The sequence below is a fragment of the Neomonachus schauinslandi genome, chromosome 8, assembly GCF_002201575.2.
Source record: "Neomonachus schauinslandi chromosome 8, ASM220157v2, whole genome shotgun sequence".
In the NCBI taxonomy this organism is placed as follows: domain Eukaryota; kingdom Metazoa; phylum Chordata; class Mammalia; order Carnivora; family Phocidae; genus Neomonachus; species Neomonachus schauinslandi.
In genome coordinates, this window is record NC_058410.1 from 70,197,898 (window position 1) to 70,219,995 (window position 22,098).

The 22,098-nt window shown below is 36.0% G+C and overlaps 1 protein-coding gene across 2 annotated transcripts in view; it reads left to right on the plus strand.

Moving 5' to 3' along the window:
- The window catches only part of RNGTT (RNA guanylyltransferase and 5'-phosphatase), a 314,738-nt gene that overhangs the window by 173,453 nt on the left and 119,187 nt on the right, over nucleotides 1-22,098 (plus strand). For both annotated transcript variants that reach the window (XM_021693072.2, XM_044917197.1), the window contains one exon: nucleotides 19,138-19,238. In XM_021693072.2, coding sequence (XP_021548747.1) covers nucleotides 19,138-19,238 — 101 coding nt within the window. The remainder of the gene's footprint in view (nucleotides 1-19,137; nucleotides 19,239-22,098) is intronic.

A 22,098-nucleotide genomic window follows, 5' to 3' on the forward strand; every position in this document is an offset into this window, starting at 1 on the left:
CCCCCCACCCCCCTCCCCTCTAGGACCCTCAGTTTTTTTCTCAGAGTCCATAGTCTTTCATGGTTCGTCTCCCCCTCCGATTCCCCCCCCTTCATTTTTCCCTTCTTATTATCTTCTTTTTTTTTTTTTAACATATAATGTATTATTTGTTTCAGAGGTACAGGTCTGTGATTCATAGTCTTACACAATTCACAGCGCTCATCATAGCACATACCCTCCCCGATGTCTATCACCCAGCCACCCCATCCCTCCCACCCCCCACCAGTCCAGCAACCCTGTTTGTTTGTTTCCTGAGATTAAGAATTCCTCATATCAGCCATCCATATTTTTATTTTATTTTATTTTATTTTATTTTTTAAATTTTTTTAAAAGATTTTATTTATTTATTTGAGACAGAGAGAATGAGATACAGAGAGCATGAGAGGGAGGAGGGTCAGAGGGAGAAGCAGACTCCCTGCCGAGCAGGGAGCCCGATGCGGGACTCGATCCCGGGACTCCAGGATCATGACCTGAGCCGAAGGCAGTCGCTTAACCAACTGAGCCACCCAGGCGCCCAACCATCCATATTTTTAAATATGTATTTTGTTAGTGCTCTAATTTTAGCATCTGGGGACATACTGGGATCAGCACAAAGATAGGGCTTCTTTTTGACATCTCCCATCCCTTATGCTTATAGCAATTCAGAGTTTTAGAAGGAAATACTTAAAATATTAAATTTAAATATTTAAATATTTAAAAGTGCACATTCTGTCAATTTAGAATGAAAAAAATTAATTTTTCTTTTGTTGTTGAAGTTCAGTGATAACTTTAGTGGCTCTTTCTACTGGTAGACCAATTCATTTTGTAAAAGCTGCAAACTGAAATAGTCTATAATGAGTACATATTTATACAAGCTATTTTTTTCTGCTTCAAATTGTTTTCTTCTTTCCTGTATTATTCCCATTCATCCTTTGAATGTCAAATTAGGTGTTGCTTACTTGGGGAAGCCAGGTCTGGCTAGGTGGGTGTGACTCTGCCGTGCTACCACAGTACTCTTGTTGGCTCCAAATCATCTAACACCATTTTGTGATTTTTAGTTATTTTAAGAATTTGTATTTCCCTAATTAGACTATAAATACCGTGAAAGCAGAGACCATATTTGTCTCATTCACAGTGATATTTTTAGTACCTATAACGTAGTAGGTTCTCAGAGGATGAGTATTAGGTGCTGTGTTTTGTATGTATACATTCTGAATGTCTCAGTTCCTGAGATTCACTGTACTTTCTCTTGTTTCTGTTTATACTCATTCTTTTTCCCTATAACTCTCTGTTTAAATTTCACTTCCTTTGGGAAGCTTCTCTTGATCTTTTTGATTATATGTTATATTCTCTATTACATGCCATCACAGTTCCGAATTACACATTTCATAAAGCTCACAATCTATTGTAATTGCTTATTTGTCTGAAATCTCCCCATTACCTTCATCTCTCTGGCCTCTAGCACAGAGGTTGACACAGACCTACTAGTTGATCAGTAGATATTTGTTGGAGAAAAAAAGAATGAATGCATACTCTAGACCAGTGGTTCTCAACTGCGGCCATTTTATTTGCCAGATGACATTCAACAATGTCTGGAGACATTTTTGATTATCACAACTGAGAGGGGGTGAATGTTGGTGCTGATAACAGTGGCCAGGGATGCTGCTAAATCTTCTACAATGCAAAGGACAGCACTCCCCTCCCTCCCTGTACCCCAAGCAAACACTTATCTGGACTACAGATGAAGATTTGGAAGTAATTTTTATTGCAGATGTATTTAGAGCTTTAGAAGAGTGGGTCATATGCAGTGATTAACAGTAAAAAAGGGCAGAGAATAGATACTTGAAGAATGTGTATTCGGAATTGATTCCGATGTTGAAATTTACCCCAAATGACTAATAGACACAATTTTTAAAAATCTCTGATAAATATTTAATGTTAATGTTTCTCTGATGGTTTTTAATGAAGCAGAATAATCCTATATAGTATTATATTTTGACTTTTTTTTCCACTGCCTGTTTGCCATGCCCTGTTGTGTGATACTGGTATTTATGTATGTGTTTTCTTTCTGTTTCTTGCTTTCTGTCATTCCAGGGGTGTGTGTGTGTGTGTGCGTGTGTGTGTTTCCATGTTGAGTAATGTAATATGAAGTTAGAAAATTATTTTTGTTATGAAGTTTTTGAGAACTTCTTTGCTTCCTGAGATAATTAGAACTCTTGGAGTTGTTTTAAAGCCAGATTTATTAAATAACTGATTTACAAAGAAATTGAGTTGTTCTCTTAAACTGAAATATTGACAGCAGGGCAAAATTACTCCCATTGCCTTCTTTAACTAAATGATCTGCCCTCAACTGAGAGCACTGTCTATCATATCAATTCTTCATACCAATGCTAGGAGCATAGAAAATTGTTTTAGTGGTATATATGTAGTATAAATTAGTAAAAAGGAGGTTAATGTAGTTGATGTATACAGTAACTAGGCTGCGGGTGTTACTTGTATCTAGAGTTTGATCAACTGTCAGTAGGTTGCTTTGATTTAGACTTGTATCTACCAGAGAAGAGGAGAAACTCCATGAGAGTCCACTAGCTCTAAAAGTTAATGGAATTTTTTTTTTAATCATGTGATAGTAATGTTAGATATTAAGTGGGAATTAATCTGGAGTTGTGGAATGTATTAGCTCATTCCTTCATCTAATAAGTTGGGTGCTTACTATATGTCATATATATTGCTGAGTTTTGGAAATAATAAAAATGGGTAAAGGCAGGATGTCTGCCCTCAAAGCACTTGCATTCTATGGAGAAACTTGACATAGTAGCACATGCACATTACATTACAGTGTATAAGGTGAAAGAGTGCAGACTAATAGAGTAGGGGAGGTACTTTGGTGGGCCCAGAGAGTAGGATCAGAGTGCATTGCGAGATTAGGCCTATGTTAAAGATAGGTCTAGATAGTTGGCTTAGTAGGCATTCACTATTAGTAGAGATGAGCTAAGTGGTTTGGGTTCTGAAGAAGTTTAGGTGCTGAGCTTTCTTTTCCTGCTATCCAGGCCACTTGCCAGTTGCTTTCTCCTCCCACTCATCCCTCCTCACAAAACTAGAAATTAGAATTTTTAGAATTAGAAATTAGAAATTAAAATTAGAAAACCACTGACTTAAAATTGGTTTCCTTTGGAACAGTTTTATAATCTCATCTCATCTCATGACATCATTTAATCCAACCCTTTCAACCTTTCATCATTTGCTTTTGGACAAATGATACATTTTATTTTGTTAATGGCATGAAGATTTTTGTATTACTGTGATTTGGGAATTTTTTTGGACAAGTTGTAACCATTCTAGTTATCAGTCTCTTTATCTGTAAAAAGGGGAGTTTACTGCATGTTTTCAGGGCTCCTAATTTTTCTAGTTTTCTTATACAGGTCTGTTAACTGGTCTTGTTACTGAGTATTTTCATTTAACCTGTCTTTTTTTTTTTTTAAGATTTTATTTATTTATTTGACAGAGAGAGAGTGAGTGTGTACGCACAAGCAGGGAGAGCAGCAGAGGGAGAGGGAGAAGTAGGTTCTCCACTGAGCAGGGAGCCCGATGTAGGGCTCCATCCCAGGACCCTGGGATCATGACCTGAGCCGAAGGCAGACACTTAACCAACTGAGCCACCCAAACCTGTCTTTTTTTTTTTTTTTTTTTAAGATTTTATTTATTTGCGAGAGAGAGAATGAGAGACAGCATGAGAGGGAGGAGGGTCAGAGGGAGAAGCAGACTCCCCGCTGAGCAGGAAGCCCGATGTGGGACTCGATCCCGGGACTCCAGGATCATGACCTGAGCCGAAGGCAGTCACTTAACCAACTGAGCCACCCAGGCGCCCCCAAACCTGTCTTTATCCCAGTTTCCTTATTGGCTAAAATTTAAAATCACTGTAGTTCGGTGGAACTGCCTAGATATAGAAACTAAAGCTGAAGTTTCAGAAGTCTCTGTATAATTATAGTTTTGTTTTTTTTTTTTCCAAGATTTTATTTATTTGACAGAGAGAGACACAGCGAGAGAGGGAACACAAGCAGGGGGAGTGGGAGAGGGAGAAGCAGGCTTCCCGCGGAGCAGGGAGCCCGGCGCGGGGCTCGATCCCAGCACCCCGGGATCATGACCCGAGCCAAAGGCAGACGCTCAACAATTGAGCCACCCAGGCGCCCCTATAGTTTTTTTTCAGAAGTTGTTTCATTAGAAATGTAAGCCACAGGTTATTTTATACTAAAACAATAGCAAGAAGAAATTAATTAGACTTGTGAGTAAAATAGTAGAAATAGTAATCTGAATGTGTTTTTGAGTAATTTTTCCAACCTGAATAAACCAAGAAACTATATCAATTCTCTTATAATTTTACTCTCAAATTACAACTTCAATTTCCGTAAGTAGCAATAAAATTTTTGTAAGTAAATGAGAAATGTGAGCAAGCTTTGGGAACTGGGAAGTCTCCATTTTCTTCTCCTGTGTCTTTCCATGATACCTCTCCCTGTTGTCTCTACCAACTTTGTCACTTTTCAGAAGTGGAATACCAAATGATTGCCTTGACATCAAGTTTTATTGGGAGAATGGTTCTTCCCCCCGCCCTTTACATCAAGAACAGCATAGAGTAGTGAGCCAACTTAGTCTCAGAAAACTTAAACTAACTTCCTCTCAATTCAGATATGTTCCTGGTCCCATTGCTTAGAATTTTCTTGTAACCTGATTGTTTTTCAAAATTCAATTTATGCATTTTTCTTATTCAGGAAAACTTCCTTTACATCATCCCTCTTATTTTGATGTCTTTGTTATACTTCCTTAGCAACACTTCTTTATGTTTTTTGTTTTTTGTTTTTTTTTAAAAGCACCTCTATAATCTCTTGCAGATTAGATTAAAAGCCTCACTCAGTATGGACAAAGGATCTAACCAAGCCACTAAGTCTGGAGTTGTTTTACTCTTCTATCCAGTAGCATTATACCTAATTATATCAATTAGGATTTCTTCTGTTTTCCTTAAAACTAAATGCTAGACCAATAAAAATAAAACTATTATGGTAAGGCCAGGGATCTTTCTTAGCTTTAGGGTGTGATCCTTGTGAAGAAGGCATTCTATCTCAGGTTTCAGTGTAGGGCCTAGATGGAATATGATAACATAACTGCTCACATTTTAGTAGTGGGAATCATAGAGGAAGCATAGGGCTACAAAGTATGAGTTAGCTGTGGTTTAGATACCATGTTTAAGGCAAGCAAAATACTATTACTGCATTTTTACAAGGGAAATAGATAAATCCCTGCTTTGAACTTGCTTAAAATCATGAAGTTAGTAGAGGCAAAAAGGAACTGAATATCTTGCCCCCGTTGCTATTATTACTGTTAGCTTTCTTTACATTAGAATTTCTCAACTTTGGTACCATTGACATTTTGGGCTGGATAATTCTTTGCTGTGGGCAGCTGCCATGTAGCTTTTAAGTTTAGCAACATCTCTGGTCTCTACCCACTAGATGGCAGCATTACTCCCTTCCCCTCCCTAGTGTGACAACCAAAAATGCAGGCATTGCCAAGTATCCGGGGGTGGGGGGGCTGGGGAGTGGGTAAAATCGCCCCTATTGAGAACCACTGCTTTATCCAGCAAATATATCACTTATGCCTCCATTTCATTTTCTCTCTAGGTTGTAGAGACTTCTCTGTGGCCCATAGCCATCTTCTATCTCTAGGCCAGATCTGTTCCCATTTGGTAAATACTTTCTCAAACATCTTACTCTGTTGACATTTTTTCCTGAAGAGGATAATGGATAACTCAGGTTATATTGGTGATTGCTTTCAGACATAATCTATCCCCAATTTTTTACTTAACAGCTTACCTGTTAAAACCAGATTTATTTCTATAGAACTAAGTATTATATGTATCAGTTAAATGTAGCTTTGATAATTATTTTTATCTAGATACATGCTGGTGAATTTGATGAAATTAAAATGTATTCCTTCCTAATTAACCCTGAAAATTGTAGCTTGAAAGGATGTTTTTGTACCCATGTTTATAGATCAGCAGGATTCTATTCTGTATTTTAAAGTTTGATAACTCATAAATATTTAATTTTATAAATTTTTAAAACAATTTTACTTTTGCGAGGGAGAGAGAGAGAGAACGAGCTGGGGGGAGGGGCAGAGGGAGAAGCAGACTCCCCGCTGAGTAGGGAGCCTGATGGGGGTTTGATCCCAGGACTCTGGGATCATGACCTGAGCTAAAGGCAGATGCTTAACTGACTGAGCCACCCAGGCGCCCATAAATTTCTAATTTTAAAAGGCTAAGTCCCTGTGTTATATAATATCTTTGCATTTATTATTTTGGGGATCATGAAAAAAGGATTTTTTGGTAGTGATTGATATGTGTAGTCTTTCATAAATATTGCTAATTCAAATCATTTCATAATCTAAATTATTCTATTTAAAAAATATATTCAAATGTACCAGAGACTAATACTTTATAATAAATTTTAAAATTTTGCACTTCATTATTTTTATTTATCAAGTATTTGTTGAGCATTTTACTAGGTGTTTTGTAGGCACATAATTAGACATGATTTTTGATAGAGTAGAATTTACATTCTAATAAGTATTTTAATATATTTTACTCATGGAATCTATGTCATTGTAGAATTTATATTCAGTAATTGAGAATGAGGGTATTTTAAAATATAATTTTCTAAAATTTATTATAAATTTCATTAATTTTCATAAAGGTGCTTTCAAATTCCCAATAATATCAAGTCTAGTATTTCAAATTAATAAATGGTTTGGTGTGCAATGAGATGAGGAATGACTTAAGTTTCTGAATTACTGCTGTGAAAAATCAGAATTAGTACATGCTGTTTTCTCATTAGATTCAAGATTGAATCTTAATTTCCAGAGAGAAGAATGTGAAGGATATTTAATGTTTGTTATACAAATAATATTATAGATTAAAATTCTTTTCAGAATTTGTCATTAACTACCTGTTGTGAAATATTTTAAAACCATACAACACTAAACTTTCCTATATTTAAAAACTTAGATTGGTATTGGTTTCTAAGTGGTCCCATACTCATAGTTATAAATAAATAGGGAAAGAAGTAAATGATGGTTTGTCTCTAAGGGTGACATTCCCTTGGTAGAGGTTGTGAGTGGGGTCTAGGTAGGGTGCTGACTTTCCTTTCTTCCCTTACTTTTTTTTACCCCTCAATAGCATAGTGAACCACTCTCACTAAAAGGTCTATGACATTTCTGTCAGGTATGCTTTATTAGAAAAAAGACTAAATTTTATCAGATTCTTTTCATTAATGGGTTGACAGCTGGAAAATTATGCAGTTTTAGCATTTAAAAAAATTTATATTCAATAAGTTTAAAGAAATTTATTTGTGATCATCCTGAAGGATATATGTTACCTAAATGAATCTTTCAGGGCAAATAAATGGATGAAATTTCCACTGAAATATTATATATTTGATTTTATAGTCATTCATGTTTAAACATAAGACTTGGGGGAAATAGCATGTATTCTTAAATTTGCTACAGATAAAATACCTTCTCTATCAATGCCAATGGTTTGTCTTTGTAGTAAAACAAGTTATACTAAATTTGTCATTATGTGGATTTCTGTTTGAAATAAGTAATCCTGTGACTAGGTTTTTGCAGTTTTTCTCAGATTTATAAAAATGTGTTAGAATGCAATTTGACTTTATATTTAAGAAAAATAGTAGTAGTAGACAACTCTTAGCAGTTTTTACTTCCTGATGAGTATCTTTCTCATAATATGGCTCCACTCCCTATAATGCCCTTGCTGAATGAACATACTTGCCTCTCCTTCAGTAGATTCTATATATTTCTACTCCTGTGTCTTACTTATGTTTACTTCATGCTCAGGTCTTCATAAGTGAATATTATCCATTTGTCAAGGCTTACAATGATCATTCCTCTATAATCAGTTCTAAATTCACTCAAGTAAAATATTTTTTCTTTTTACTATGTTCCCAGAATACATTAAAACATTTTTTTCTTATAGTCTCTTTAATTGCATGGACAGTGTTATGCAACCATTTCTACTATTTCCAAAACTTTCACATCACCCCAAACAGAAATTCTGTAACCATTAAGCAATAACTTACCTTTCCCCCACCCCCAGCTCCTGGCACCTCTAATCTACTTTTCTATCACTATGAATTTGCCTATTCTGGATATTTCATATAAGTGGAGTCATGCAATTTTTGTCCTTTTGTGTCTGGCTTATTTCACTTAGTATAGTGTTTTTGAGATTCATTCATTTTGTAGCATGTATTAGAACTTCATTCCTTTTTATGGCTGAATAATCCATTGTATGTACATAGCATATTTTGTTTATCCATTCATATGGTGATGGAACTTAGGTTTCCACCTTTTGACTATTGTGAATAATTCTGCACCAAACATTTACATATATAAGTATCTGTTTGAGTCCCTGTTTTCAATTTTTTTTGGCTGCGTACCTGAGTGGGGTTGCTGAATCATAGGGTAATTCTGTGTTTAACTTTTTGAGGAACTATCAAATTCTTATCTGTAGTGGCTGCATCATTTTTTATTCCTTACAGTAATATATATGGGTTCTAATTTCTCTATATCCTCTCCAGCACTTGTTTTTTCCCCTCTCTCCTTAAAAAAAAAAATGAAAGCCACCCTAGTAGGTATTAATTGATATCCCATTGTGGTTTTGATTTACATTTCTTTCATGGCATTACTTTATATGCTTATTGGACATTTTATATCTTCTATGTAGAAATGTCTATTCAATTCAAATGTTGGGCTCGTATTCAGGACCCTGATATCAAGACCTGAGCTGAGATCAAGAGTTGGATGCTCAACTGACTGAACTCCCCAGGCACCCCTGACAATTTTTAAATTGGGTTGTTTGTCTTTTGTTATTGAGTTGTAGGAATTCTTTATATATTTTGGGTATTAAATCCTTATTAGATATGTGATTTGCATTTTCCCACCCATTCTTTAGGTTGTCTTTTCACTTTCTTGATAATGTCTTATGATGCACAAAAGTTTTTAATTTGATGAAGTTCAATTTACCTTTTTTCCTTTTATTGCTAGTGCTTTTGGTGTCATACCTAAGAATCCAAGATTATAAAAATATACCCCTCTATTTTCTTCTAAGAGTTGTTTGGTTTTAGTTGTTATATTTAAGACATTGGTCCATTTAAAAATATATATATATTTATTTATTTTAGAGAGAGAGACAGGGGAGAGAGAGAGAGAGAGAGAAAGCAGGGGGAGGAGCAGATGGAAAGGGAGAGAATCCTCAAGCAGACTGCCCGCCCCGCCCCTGAGCATGGAGGCTGATGGGGGGCTCAATCCCACGACTCTGAGATCATGACCCGGGCCAAAATCAAGAGTCAGACAGACGCTCAACCAACTGAGCCACCTAAGTGCCCCTCATTGGTCCATTTTTAATTAGTTTTTTATATAGTGGGAGATAGCAATCCAACTTTATTATTTTGCATGTGGAAATCTAGCTATCCCAGCATCATTTATTGAAGAGAATATTCTCTCCCCATTGAATGGACTTTGCATCCTTGTAAAAAAAAAAAAATCAATTGGCTATTGACATATAGGCTTATTTCTGTACTCTCCATTCTTTTCCATTGGTCTGTGTCTGCCTTTATGCCATTATCTCTGTTTTGATTTACAATAGCTTTGTACTAATGTTTGAAACTGGGATGTATGAATCCTCCAACTTTGTTGTTCTCTTTTCAAGATTGTTTTGGTTTTTCTGGGTCACTTGCAATTCCATATGAATATGGGGATCAGCTTTTTTATTTCTATGCAAAAGGCTGTTGGAATTTTGATAAGGTTTACATTGAATCTGTAGATTGCTTTGGGTAGTATTGACATCCTAGCAATATTAATTAAGTCTTCCTAAATTGGTACTCTGAGACCAATTCCTGTGTGTGTGTGTGTGTGTGTGTTTTTGTTTTCCCCACATCAACAAGTAATTCTATGACACCAGCTGGGTGTCTGGTAATTCAACTCAATTCTGACACTTGGAGGTAGGTCAGATTCCACAACTTGAAGACTCAGTCCTACAAGATTTCTGCCTCCCCCCTCTCCCTTCAGATGCCAGTGGCAAGCCCAGGTTGTTACCTGTACTTCTGACCAACTGGCTGTAAATCAGAGGTTTCCATGACCCTCTCCTCAGCTTTGATTAATTTGCTAGATGGAATCCCTCTGTAGACAAGGAATGGGAAAGGGGCACAGAGTTTTCATGCCCTTTCCAGCCTTGCCACTCTCCCCGAATCTTCACATGGTCACCAACCTGGAAGCTCTCTGAACCCTCTCCATTTGTTGTTGTTGTTGTTGTTGTTGTTATTTTTTATGGAGCCTTCATTACATAGGCATGATTGATTAAATCAGTGGCCATTGGTGATTGATCTAACGTCCAGCCCTTCTCTCCTCCCTAGAAGTCAGGGGGGAGGGACTGAAAATTCCTACCCTCTAATCACATGGTTGGCTGCTCTGGCCACCAGTCCTCAACCTTAATTAAGTGCTTTCCAAAATCCACCTCCCTAACAGAAAAAAAGACCTTTATTGCACTCATCACTTAGGGAATTCCAAGGGTTTTGGGAGCTCTGTACCAGAGGTGGGATGAAGACCAAATATGTATTTCTTATTGTAAATCGCAATATCACACTATCTTTGAACACCGGATGTTTTCCAACTTTTAGGTCTTTAACTTTTTCAGTAAGGTTTGGCAGTTCTGAGTATACAGATCATTTACTTCCTTGGTTAAATTTATTCCTAGGAATTTTGTTCTTTTAGATTTAGATGTTATTATAAATGGGATTGCTTTCCTTTTTGGATTGTTTTCATTGCTGTTGTATAGAAATACAATTGATTTTTTGTATTGATAATTCCACCAAAAATATTAAATTGTGAGGAATGGATTTAACAAAATTTGTGTTAAGATTTGTATATTGAAATGAAATCTTGCCATTTGCAATGACGTGGTTGGAACTAGAGGGTATTAGGCTAAGCGAAATAAGTCAATCAGAGAAAGACATGTATCATATGATCTCACTGATATGAGGAATTCTTAATCTCAGGAAACAAACAGGGTTGCTGGAGTGGCGGGGGGTGGGAGGGATGGGGTGGCTGGGTGATGGACATTGGGGAGGGTGTGTGCTGTGCTGAGTGCTGTGAGTTGTGTAGGACTGATGAATCATGGACCTGTACCTCTGAAACAAATAATACATTATATGTTAAAAAAAAAAAAGATAGTAGGAAGGGAAAAATGAAGGGAGGGATATTGGAGGGGGAGATGAACCATGAGAGACTGTGGACTCAGACTGAGGGTTCTAGAGGGGAGGGGGTGGGGGGATGGGTTAGCCTGGTGATGGGTATTAAAGAGGGCACGTATTGAATGGAGCACTGGGTGTTATACGCAAACAATGAATCATGGAACACTACATCAAAAAAATAATTTAAAAGATTTGTATATTGAAAATCAGAAAACATTGCTGAGCAAATTTTGGAAGACCTAAATAAACAGATTTGCAGTGTTAATGAATTGGAAGATTCAGTGTTAAGATGTCATGTCTCCCCAAATTGACCTTTTGATTCAGTGCGATCTTAATTAAAATCCCAGTAGATTTATTTTTCATAGAAATTGACAAGCCGATTTTAAAATTTATGTGGAAATATAAATGCAACCTTAGCTAAGAGGGTTTGGGAAAAGAAGAACAAAGTTTAAGGACTTACACAACCAGATTTCAAAACTTACTATAAAGCCACAGTAGTTGAGACAGTGTGCTATTAGAGGAAGAAAGGCATATTATTCAGTGCAACAGATTAGTGAGAATAGACATATATCTGTAGCTGTAAACATTGATTTTTGACAAAGGTGCCAAGGCAACTCAGTGAGGAAAGACAATCTTTTCAATGGTGCTGTATTGATTTGATATCCATCTGATAGTGCATCTGGTCCTTTACTTCATATTGTAGAAATAAAGTAACCTCAAATGGGTCATATACCCCCCCCAAATAACAGCTAAACTGATGAAATTTTCTAAGAAAACGTAGTAGAAAATTATAGCAACCTTAGGATATGCAAAGATTCCTTAAAGAGGGCCCAAAAAGCAGCACAAATTATAAAATTTTAAAATTGATGATTTAGAAAAGTTCAACATCACTAATCAGGGGAATGCAAATCAAAACCACAGTGAGATACCATCTTACATCAGTTAGAGCAGCCATTATCAAAAAGTCAGAAGATTTCAAATGTTGGTGAGGTGGTGGAGAAAAGGGAACCCCTGTACACTGTTGACGGAGATGTAAATTGATACAGCTATTATGAAAAACAGAATGGAGGTTTTTAATTAAAAAAAGAACTACCATATGATCAAGCACCCCACTTCTGGATATATACCCAACAGAAGTAAAATCAGGATCTTGAGGAGATATCTGCCTTCCCATGTTTACTGCAGCATTATTCATAGTAGCCAATATATGGAAACCACTTAAGTATCTATCAACAGATGAATAGATAAAAAATATATATATATACACACACAGAGTGGAATATTATTCAGTCTTAAGGAAAGAAGGAAATCCTGCCATTTGTGACAACATGGATGAAGCTGAAGTACTTTATGCTAAATGAAATAAGCTAGACAAATATCACATGATCTCACATATAAATGGAATCTTTAACAAAAAAGAAAAAGGAAAGTTGAACACATCATAACAGAGAGTAGGACGGTGGTTACTAGAGACTGGGGTAGGGGAGAAGAGAAGATATTGATCAAAGGGTAAAAATTTTCCATCAAAAGGTGAATAAATTCTAGAGACCTAATGTGAACATAGTGACTATGGTTAATAATACGTAATTTTATTTGCTAAAAGAGTAGATCTTAAATGCTCTTGCCACATACCCACAAAAATAAAATTATGTGTGATGATGGATATGTTAGCTTGACTATGGTAATCATTTCACAGTTTTACATATATCAAAACATCATGTTATACACCTTAAATTTTTTCTCAGTCATACCTCAATAAAGCTGGAAAAATTGATTTTTGGCTTCATTAAAATAAAAAGAATTACTCATCAAAAGAAATTAAGAAAATGAAAAGGCAAAACAAAGACTGGTAGAAAATATTTGCAATATATACATCCAACCAAGTTTATTTATTCAGAATATATAAACGACTCTTACAAGTCAATAAAAGGAGATAACCCAGTAAAAACAAGGGTAAAGTTTTGAATAGACACTTCACTGAAGAAGATACACAGATAGCAAGTAAACACATTCAAAGATCTTTAAGATCTTCTGTCATAGACCAGAAAGTAACAGAGAAGATCTACAGAAACAGGGACTTTACAGGCAATACAATGGCACTAAATTCATATCTTTTAATAGTTACTCTGAAAGTAAATAGGCTAAATGCTCCAACCAAAAGACAAAGGGTATCAGATTGGATAAAAAAAGCAAGAACCATCCATATGCTGTCTACAAGAGACTCATTTTAGACCTACAGACACCTCCAGACTGAAAGTGAGGGGGTGGAGAACCATTTACCACACTAATGGACCTCAAAAGAGAGCTGGGGTAGCAATCCTCATATCAGACAAACTAGATTTTAAACCAAAGACTGTAATAAGAGATTAGAGGGATACTGTATCATAATTAAAGGGGCTATCCAACAAGAAGATCTAATAATTGTGAATATCTATGCCCCCAATGTGGGGGCAGCCAATTACATAAACCAATTAATAATCAAAGTAAAGAAACATACTGATAATAATACATTAATAGTAGGGGACGTTAACACCCCACTCACAGCAATGGACAGATCATGTAAGCAGAAGATCAACAAAGAAACAAGGGCTTTGAATGACACCCTGGACCAGATGGACTTCACACATATATACAGAACATTTCATCCTACAACAGAATACCCATTTTTCTTGAGTGCACATGGAACTTTCTCCAGAATAGATCACATCCTGGGTCACAAATCAGGTCTCAACTGATACCAAAAGATTGAGATTATTCCCTGCATATTTTCAGACCACAATGCTCTGAAACTGGAACTCAATCACAAGAAGAAATTTGGAAGGAACTCAAACACTTGGAGGTTAAAGAGCATCCTACTAAAGAATGAATGGGTCAACCAGGAAATTAAGAATTAGAAAAAAATTCATGGAAACTAATGAGAATGAAAGCACATTGGTTCAAAACCTCTGGGATATAGCAAAGGCAGTCCTAAGAGGGAAGTACATACAATACAAGCCTCTCTCAAAAAATTAGAAAAATCCCAAGTACACAAGCTACCTTACACCTGAAGGACCTGGAGAAAGAACATCAAATAAAACCTAAACCCAGCAGGAGAAGAGAAATAATAAAGATTAGAGCAGAAATCAATGAAATAGAAACCAGAAGAACAGTAGAACAGATCAACGAAACTAGGAGCTGTTTCTTTGAAAGAATAAGATTGATAAATCTCTGGCCAGACTTATCCAAAAGAAAAGAGAAAGGACCCAAATTAATAAAATCATGAATGAAAGGGGAGAGATCACAACCAACACCAAAGAAATACAAACAATTATAAAAACATATTATGAGCAACTATATGCTAACAAATTCAGCAGTCTGGAAGAAATGGATGCATTCCTGGAAACCTAAAAACTACGAAGACTGAAACAGAAAGAGGTAGAAAATCTGAACAGACCCATAACCAGCTAGGAAATTGAAGCAGTAATCAAAAATATCCCAACAAACAAGAGCACAGGTCTGGACAGCTTCCCGGGGGAATTCTACCAAACATTTAAAGAAGAAATAATACCTATTCTTCTGAAGCTGTTTCACAAAATTGAAATGGAAGGAAAACTTCCAAACTCTTTCTATGAGGCCAGCATTACCTTGATCCCCAAACCAGACAAAGACCCCACCAAAAAGGAGAATTCCAGACCAATATCCCTGATGAACATGGGTGCAAAAATTCTCACCAAAATACTAGCCAGTAGGATCCAACAGTACATTAAAAGGATTATTCACCATGACCAAGTGGGATTTATTCCTGGGCTGCAAGGGTGGTTCAACATCTGTAAATCAATCAATGTGATACAATACATTAATAAAAGAAAGGACAAGAATCATATGATCCTCTCAATACATGCAGAAAAAGCATTTGACAAAGTACAGCATCCTTTCTTGATTAAAACGCTTCACAATGTAGGGATAGAGGGTACATACCTCAATATCATAAAAGCCATCTATGAAAAGCCCACAGCGAATATCATCCTCAGTGGGGAAAAACTGAGAGCTTTTCCCCTAAGGTCGGAACATGGCAGGAATTTCCATATCATCACTGCTGTTCAATATAGAACTAGAAGTCCTCAGCAATCAGACAACAAAAAGAAATAAAAGGCATCTGAATTGGCAGAGAAGAAGTCAAACCCTCACTCTTTCCTGATGACATGATACTCTATGTAGAAAACCCAAAAGACTCCACCCCAACACTGCTAGAACTCATACAGGAAATCAGCAAAGTGGCAGGATATAAAATCAATACACAGAAATCACTTGCATTTCTGTACACTAACAATGAGATAGAACGAAGAGAAATTAAGGAATTGATCCCATTTACAATTGCATCCCAAACCATAAGATACCTAGGAATAAACCTAACCAAAGAGGTGAAGGATCTGTACTCAGAAGACTATAGAACACTCAATGAAAGAAATGGAGGAATACACAAAGAAATGGAAAAACGTTCCATGCCCTCGGATTGGAAGAACAAATAGTATTAAAATGTCTGTGCTACCTAGAGCAATCTATACATTCAATGCAATCCCTATCAAAATACCATCAACTTTTTTCCCAGAGCTGGAACAAATAATCCTAAAATTTATATGGAACCAGAAAAGACCCCGAATAGCCAGTGGAATGTTGAAAAAGAAAACCAAAGCTGGGGGCATCACAATGCCTGACTTCAAGCTCTATTACAAAACTGTGATCATAAAGATAGTATGGTACTAGCACAAAAACAGACATATAGATCAATGGAACAGAATAGAGAGCCCAGAAATGGACTCTCAACTCTATGGTCAACTAATCTTCAACAAAGCAGAAAACAATATCTAATGGAAAAAAGATAGTCTCTTCAATAAATGGTGCTGGGAAAATTGAACAGCAACCTGCAGAAGAATGAAACTGGACTATTTTCTTTTTTTTTTTTTTTTTAAAGATTTTATTTATTTATTTGACAGAGAGATAGAGCCAGAGAGCACAAGTGGAAAGAATGGCAGAGGGAGAGGGAGAAGCAGGCTCCCCACTTGAGCAGGGAGCCCGATGCGGGGCTCGATCCCAGGACCCCGGGATCATGACCTGAGCCGAAGGCAGACGCTTAACCATCTGAGCCACCCAGGCGCCCCGAAACTGGACTATTTTCTTATACCCTACACAAAGATAAACTCAAAATGGATGAAAAGACCTAAATGTGAGATAGGAATCCATCAAAATCCTAGAGGAGAACACAGGCAGGAATCTCATCAACCTTGGCTGCAGCAGCTTCTTGCAAGATACAATCTCTAAAGGCAAGGGAAACAAAAGCAAAGATGAACTATTGGGACTTTTATCAGGATAAAAAGCTTTTGCACAGCAAAGGAAGAAGCAAAAGGCAACCTATGGAATGGGAAAAGATATTTGCAAATGACATTACAGATAAAAGGGCTGGTATCCAAGATCTATAAAGAATTTATCAAACTCAACACCCAAAGAACAAATAATCCAATCAAGAAATGGGCAGAAGACATGAACAGACACTTCTCCAAAGAAGACCTACAACTGGCCAACAGACACATGATAAAATGCTCCATATCACTTGGCATCAGGGAAATGCAAATCAAAACCACAATGAGATACACCAGTTAGAATGGCTAAAATAAACAAGGCAGGGAACAACAAATGTGGGCAATGATGTGGAGAAAGGGGAACCCTCTTACACTGTTGGTGGGAATGCAAGCTGGTACAGCCACTCTGGAAAACAGTATGGAGGTTCCTCAAGAAATTAAAAATAGAGCTACACCACGACCCAGCAATTGCACTACTGGGTATTTACCCCAAAGATACAGATGTAGTGAAAAGAAGGGCCATATGCACCCCAATGTTATTAGCAGCAGTGTCCACAATAGCCAAACTGTGAAAGGAGCCAAGATGTCCTTCAACAGATGAATGGATAAAGAAGATATGGTTCATATAAGCAATGGAATATTACTTAGCCATCAGAAAGGATGAATACCTACCATATGCATTGACGTGGATGGGACTGGAGGGTATTATGCTAAGTGAAATAAGTCAATCAGAGAAAGACAATTACCATATGCTTTCACTCATATGGAATATAAGGAATAGTGCAGAGGATCATAGGGACAGGGAGGGAAAACTGAGTGGGAAGAAATCAGAGAGGGAGACAAATCATGAGAGACTCTTAACTCTGGGAAACAAATTGAGGGTTGGGGAAAGGGAGGTGGGTGGGGGGATGGGGTAACCGGGTGATGGGCATTATGGAGGGCACGAGATTTGATGAGCACTGGGTGTTATATGCAACTAATGAATCATGGAACATTGTATCAGAAACTAATGATGTGTTATATGTTGGCTAATTGAATTTAAATTAAAAAATGAAAAATATTTAAAAAAAGATCTGTCCTTAGAGAAATGCAAATTAAAATTGTGAGATACACTTCCAAATTAAAATGACCAACAATGCCTAGTCCTGAAGTGGATATGGAGCAAATTGACCTCTCATATATTACTGGTGGGAATGGAAAATGTTACAGCCACTTTTTAAAACAATTTGACAGTTTCTTATAATGTTAAATATATATTTACCACGTGACCCAGCCATTCTAATCCTAGATATTTACCCAAGTTAGGAAAACATGTCTACACAAATGTTCAGAGCAACTTCATTCATGATAGCCTAAATCTGGGAACAACCCAAATATGCATCAGTCTGTAAATGCATAAACAATTTGTGGTATATACATAAAATGGAATCCCACTCAGTAATAAAAAGGAGCAGACTGCTGATATGTACACCAGCACTGATATATTGCAAAACCTTAGGTTAAGTATTTCTTATGAATTCTGGAAAAGATACAACTATAGTGATAAGATGAAGGTCTCTGTTGCCAGAGAGTTGGATGGAATTGAGTGCAGTTGTCAGGAGGAAACTTTTCGGGGTGATTGAGTGCTATATATCATGATTTTGGTAGTGGTTACGTGATTTTATCCATGTGTTAAAATTCACTCGTTAGGGTGCCTGGGTGGCTCAGTCAGGTAAGTGTCTACCTTTGGCTCAGGTCATGATCCCGGAATTCTGGGATGGATGGAGCCCCATTTGGGGCTCCCTGCTCAGCTGGGGGTCTGCTTCTCCCTCTTCTTCTACCCCTCCGCCTGCTACTACTTCTGTCTCTTAAATAAATAAATAAAATCTTTTAAAAAATTACTCATGAATTTTATTCATTGTGAATTATCCCACAATAAAGCTGAACAAGAAAAAACAATTTTTAAAAAATGATCAAACTTCCTTTAAGTCATAGAAAGATTGGAGAGAATAACAGGTTTCATTCTTTTTCTGGACTTTCACAAACAAGGGTCTGCATGCTTTGGCAGAAAAAGGAGCAAGGCCATCACCAAGCAGGTAGGTATCTAGCTTTGCCCATCAGTTGAAGATAAAATTATATTCAGAAAAGAAGTAGTAATTTTGCTTAAAATAAAGTAAAAATAAAATTTCACTTAAGAGCCCCAAATTTTCAATTATAAAGTAAGTTACAATGATGAAAAGTACAGCATAGGGACTGTACTCAATAATACTGTAATAACTTTGTGTGGTGACAGATGGTAACTGCACTGTTTGTGGTGAGCAGTGTGTATGTAGAATATGTAAAATTGTCAAGCTTCTATGTTATACACCTGAAATTAACATAACATTGTATATCAACTGTCCTTCAGTTTAAAAAAGTACAAAGCATACTATAAAAAGTAATTGATATATTTAATTTTTTAGCTTCTTATTAACCATTGTCATTTTAATTCATTTTAGAAATATAAACCTGGTCGATGTGATGATATTTTGAAATGGAAGCCTCCCAGTCTGAATTCTGTGGATTTCCGCCTAAAGATAACAAGAATGGGAGGAGAAGGGTAAGTATGCAGTTTTGCCACCATTTTTACATGAAATCATACTGTTTGTGTAAGGTTTCACTGTTTACTGGATACTTTACATATACTTTACCCCCTCAAAAGTAAAATACTTTATTTTTACAATATACGTACATACTTATACATCTGATTTTCAGCTGTTAGAGCTACTAACATTTTGTATCCTTTAAACTTTACTAATTTTGGTCTTCAAAAGTACAGTTATTTCTAATATAAAAAATGAACTTTGTTAAATTGTAAATGTGACAATAGATTTTACTTGACAATTCCTGCCAATTGAATTATAAATATATGACCATGGTTGTTACAACTAAGTGTTTTGAAGTAAGTCTTTTTTACTTTGAAAGAAACTACTTCAAGCTTACATTTGCATAGCAAAAACATTTCTCCATAGTTTAATTGTTGACTTTCATTAAGATTTTTCATAATGTATGGGCACCTGGGTGGCTCAGTTGGTTAAGTGTCTGCCTTCAGCTCAGGTCCTGATCTCAGGGTCCTGGGATCAAGCCCCACATTGGGCTCCCTGCTCAGCGGGGAGTCTGCTTCTCCCTCTCCCTCTGCCTGTCTCCCCAGCTTGTGCTCTCTCTCTCTCTGAAAAAAAAAAAAAAATCTTTAAAAAAGATTTTTCATAACGGTTTTTTCATTTACTGGTTAATCTTATATGACTTTATTGGTTGCTATTTTAGAATAAAGGTGTTTTAGCCTGAATATTTTCATTGTTTTTCCAAAACCTTGTTTTAGTTCACCTTGTTCCACAAATTATGACCTTTTATGTAAGTAAATATATAGCACGAAAATAAGAAATGTTTAATCAAGGAAATCATAAAGAGAAAGTAAATAAGATAACACTGACAGATTAAAAGTTTACTAGTACATGATATGAAATCCTTTTTACTTGCCAAAGGTAAACTGCAGATTTGCTTTTTGTAGCTAATGGAACGAAGGATATGTGATCAGTTATATGAATCCAGACTCCAGAAGATAGTTTCTTAAAAGACTGTGCATTTTTAGATAAAGGATACTGTGCAGTGTGGTGAATCCTAAGCAAAAAAGGGAGTTTAATAAATCATACAAGTGTCAATTTTCATAAAATAGAGTATTTAATATCTTATATCCTTAAATAAGAGTCTCTGACTTAGTAGCGAAGTATAGTTGGAACAATTATCTGGGGCCCCAAATACTGTTGCTTAGGTATTTTACTCTGTATTGGTCTGAGTTCATCCAAGGATACATAGATAAAGTTTTGACTGTTTTTGGGATTGCATGATATATATATATATTTTTCATCAAATAATATCAAAGATTAGATAAAAGAAATAGCATGGGCAACCCACAATATCTGTACATCAGATTCTTTGTGAGAAAGAATAATCTTAAGTTTACTTCTTATCAATACTTATCCAAAAATATTATTTCTCTTATTTAATTTTTGGATAACTATTGATATTAATATCAATACCAATTAATAGTTTGTTATTAAGCATCAGCAAATGCTTTATATTAATATGCTATTCTTAATAATATTAATAATTAAATATTACCAATTTTTTAAAACTGCCCCAAACTGTATACATAAAATCTTTGGATAAGTGTTGATAAGTACTGAATTCAAAATCATTCTTCCTGACAAAGTATCTAGTATGCAGATATTCTGAGTTGCCAGTTCGCTGTGGAACCTACACATAAGTAGTTAAGCAAGCTGAGTGTAGGCTTGATGTGTTCTCTGGGAGTTCCTTTTAGAAGTCTGCTGCACTTCTAAAACAGTGGAGGCTGAGGGATTAATTCTGGTAGGCTGCCTGCATCTTTCTTTTTTTTTTTCCTTAAAAGACATAGGTGAATATGGTTCTTTGGAAGAAATAAAAATTTTACATCACTTCATTACTTAATCTTCTATTTTGTCTAATGCTATATTTATAATACTTTGTTAAGCAGTGTAAATCCTTGTGTGTGTTTATTTAAATTCAGTTAATTAACATATAATGTATTATTAGTTTCAGAGGTAGAGGTCAGTGATTCATCAGTCTTATATAACACCCAGTGCTCATTACATCACGTGCCCTCCTTAATGTCCATCACCCAGTTACCCCATCCTCCCATCCCCCTGCCCTCCAGCAGCCCTCAGTTTGTTTCCTATGATTAAGAGTCTTTTTATGGTTTGTCTTCCTCTCTGATTTCATTTTGTTTTATTTTTCCCTCTCTTCCGCTATGCTCGTTTTGTTTCTCAAATTCCACATATCAGTGAGATCATATGATAATTGTCTTTCTCTGATTGACTTATTTCACTTAGCATAATACCCTCCAGTTCCATCCACATCATTGCAAATGGTAAGGTTTCATTTTTTTGATGGCTGAGTAGTAGTCAATGGTATATATACATTCCCCATCTTTTTTTTTTTTTTTTTTTTCTTTACATACCCCATCTTTTTTATCTGTTCATCTGTCAGTGGACATCTGGGCTCTTTCCATAGTTTGGCTGTTGTGGACATTGCTGCTGTAAATATTGGGGTGCAGGTGCCCCTTTGGGGTAAATATCTAGTAGTGTAATTGCTGGGTCATAGGGCCTTGTGTGTGTTTTATTGATGTTTTGTTGAGTTTTGAAAAACTTTGTTTTGCTTTTTACAGATCATAATTCTTAGCACTGAAAAGCTACATGAGGCTATATATAGGATGTCCGTTTTCTAAGTAGCAAAAATGAGAATATTTTTTTCTTGCAGTTGTCCACTGCAATTAAATATAGCAAGATATAAATCAGTTTAATAGTTTGTCATCCCAGTTTTGCTCTGTTCTTAGTATGTTTTTAAGTATATTTTGTTCTTTTAAAATTTTACCTAATTTTAAATGT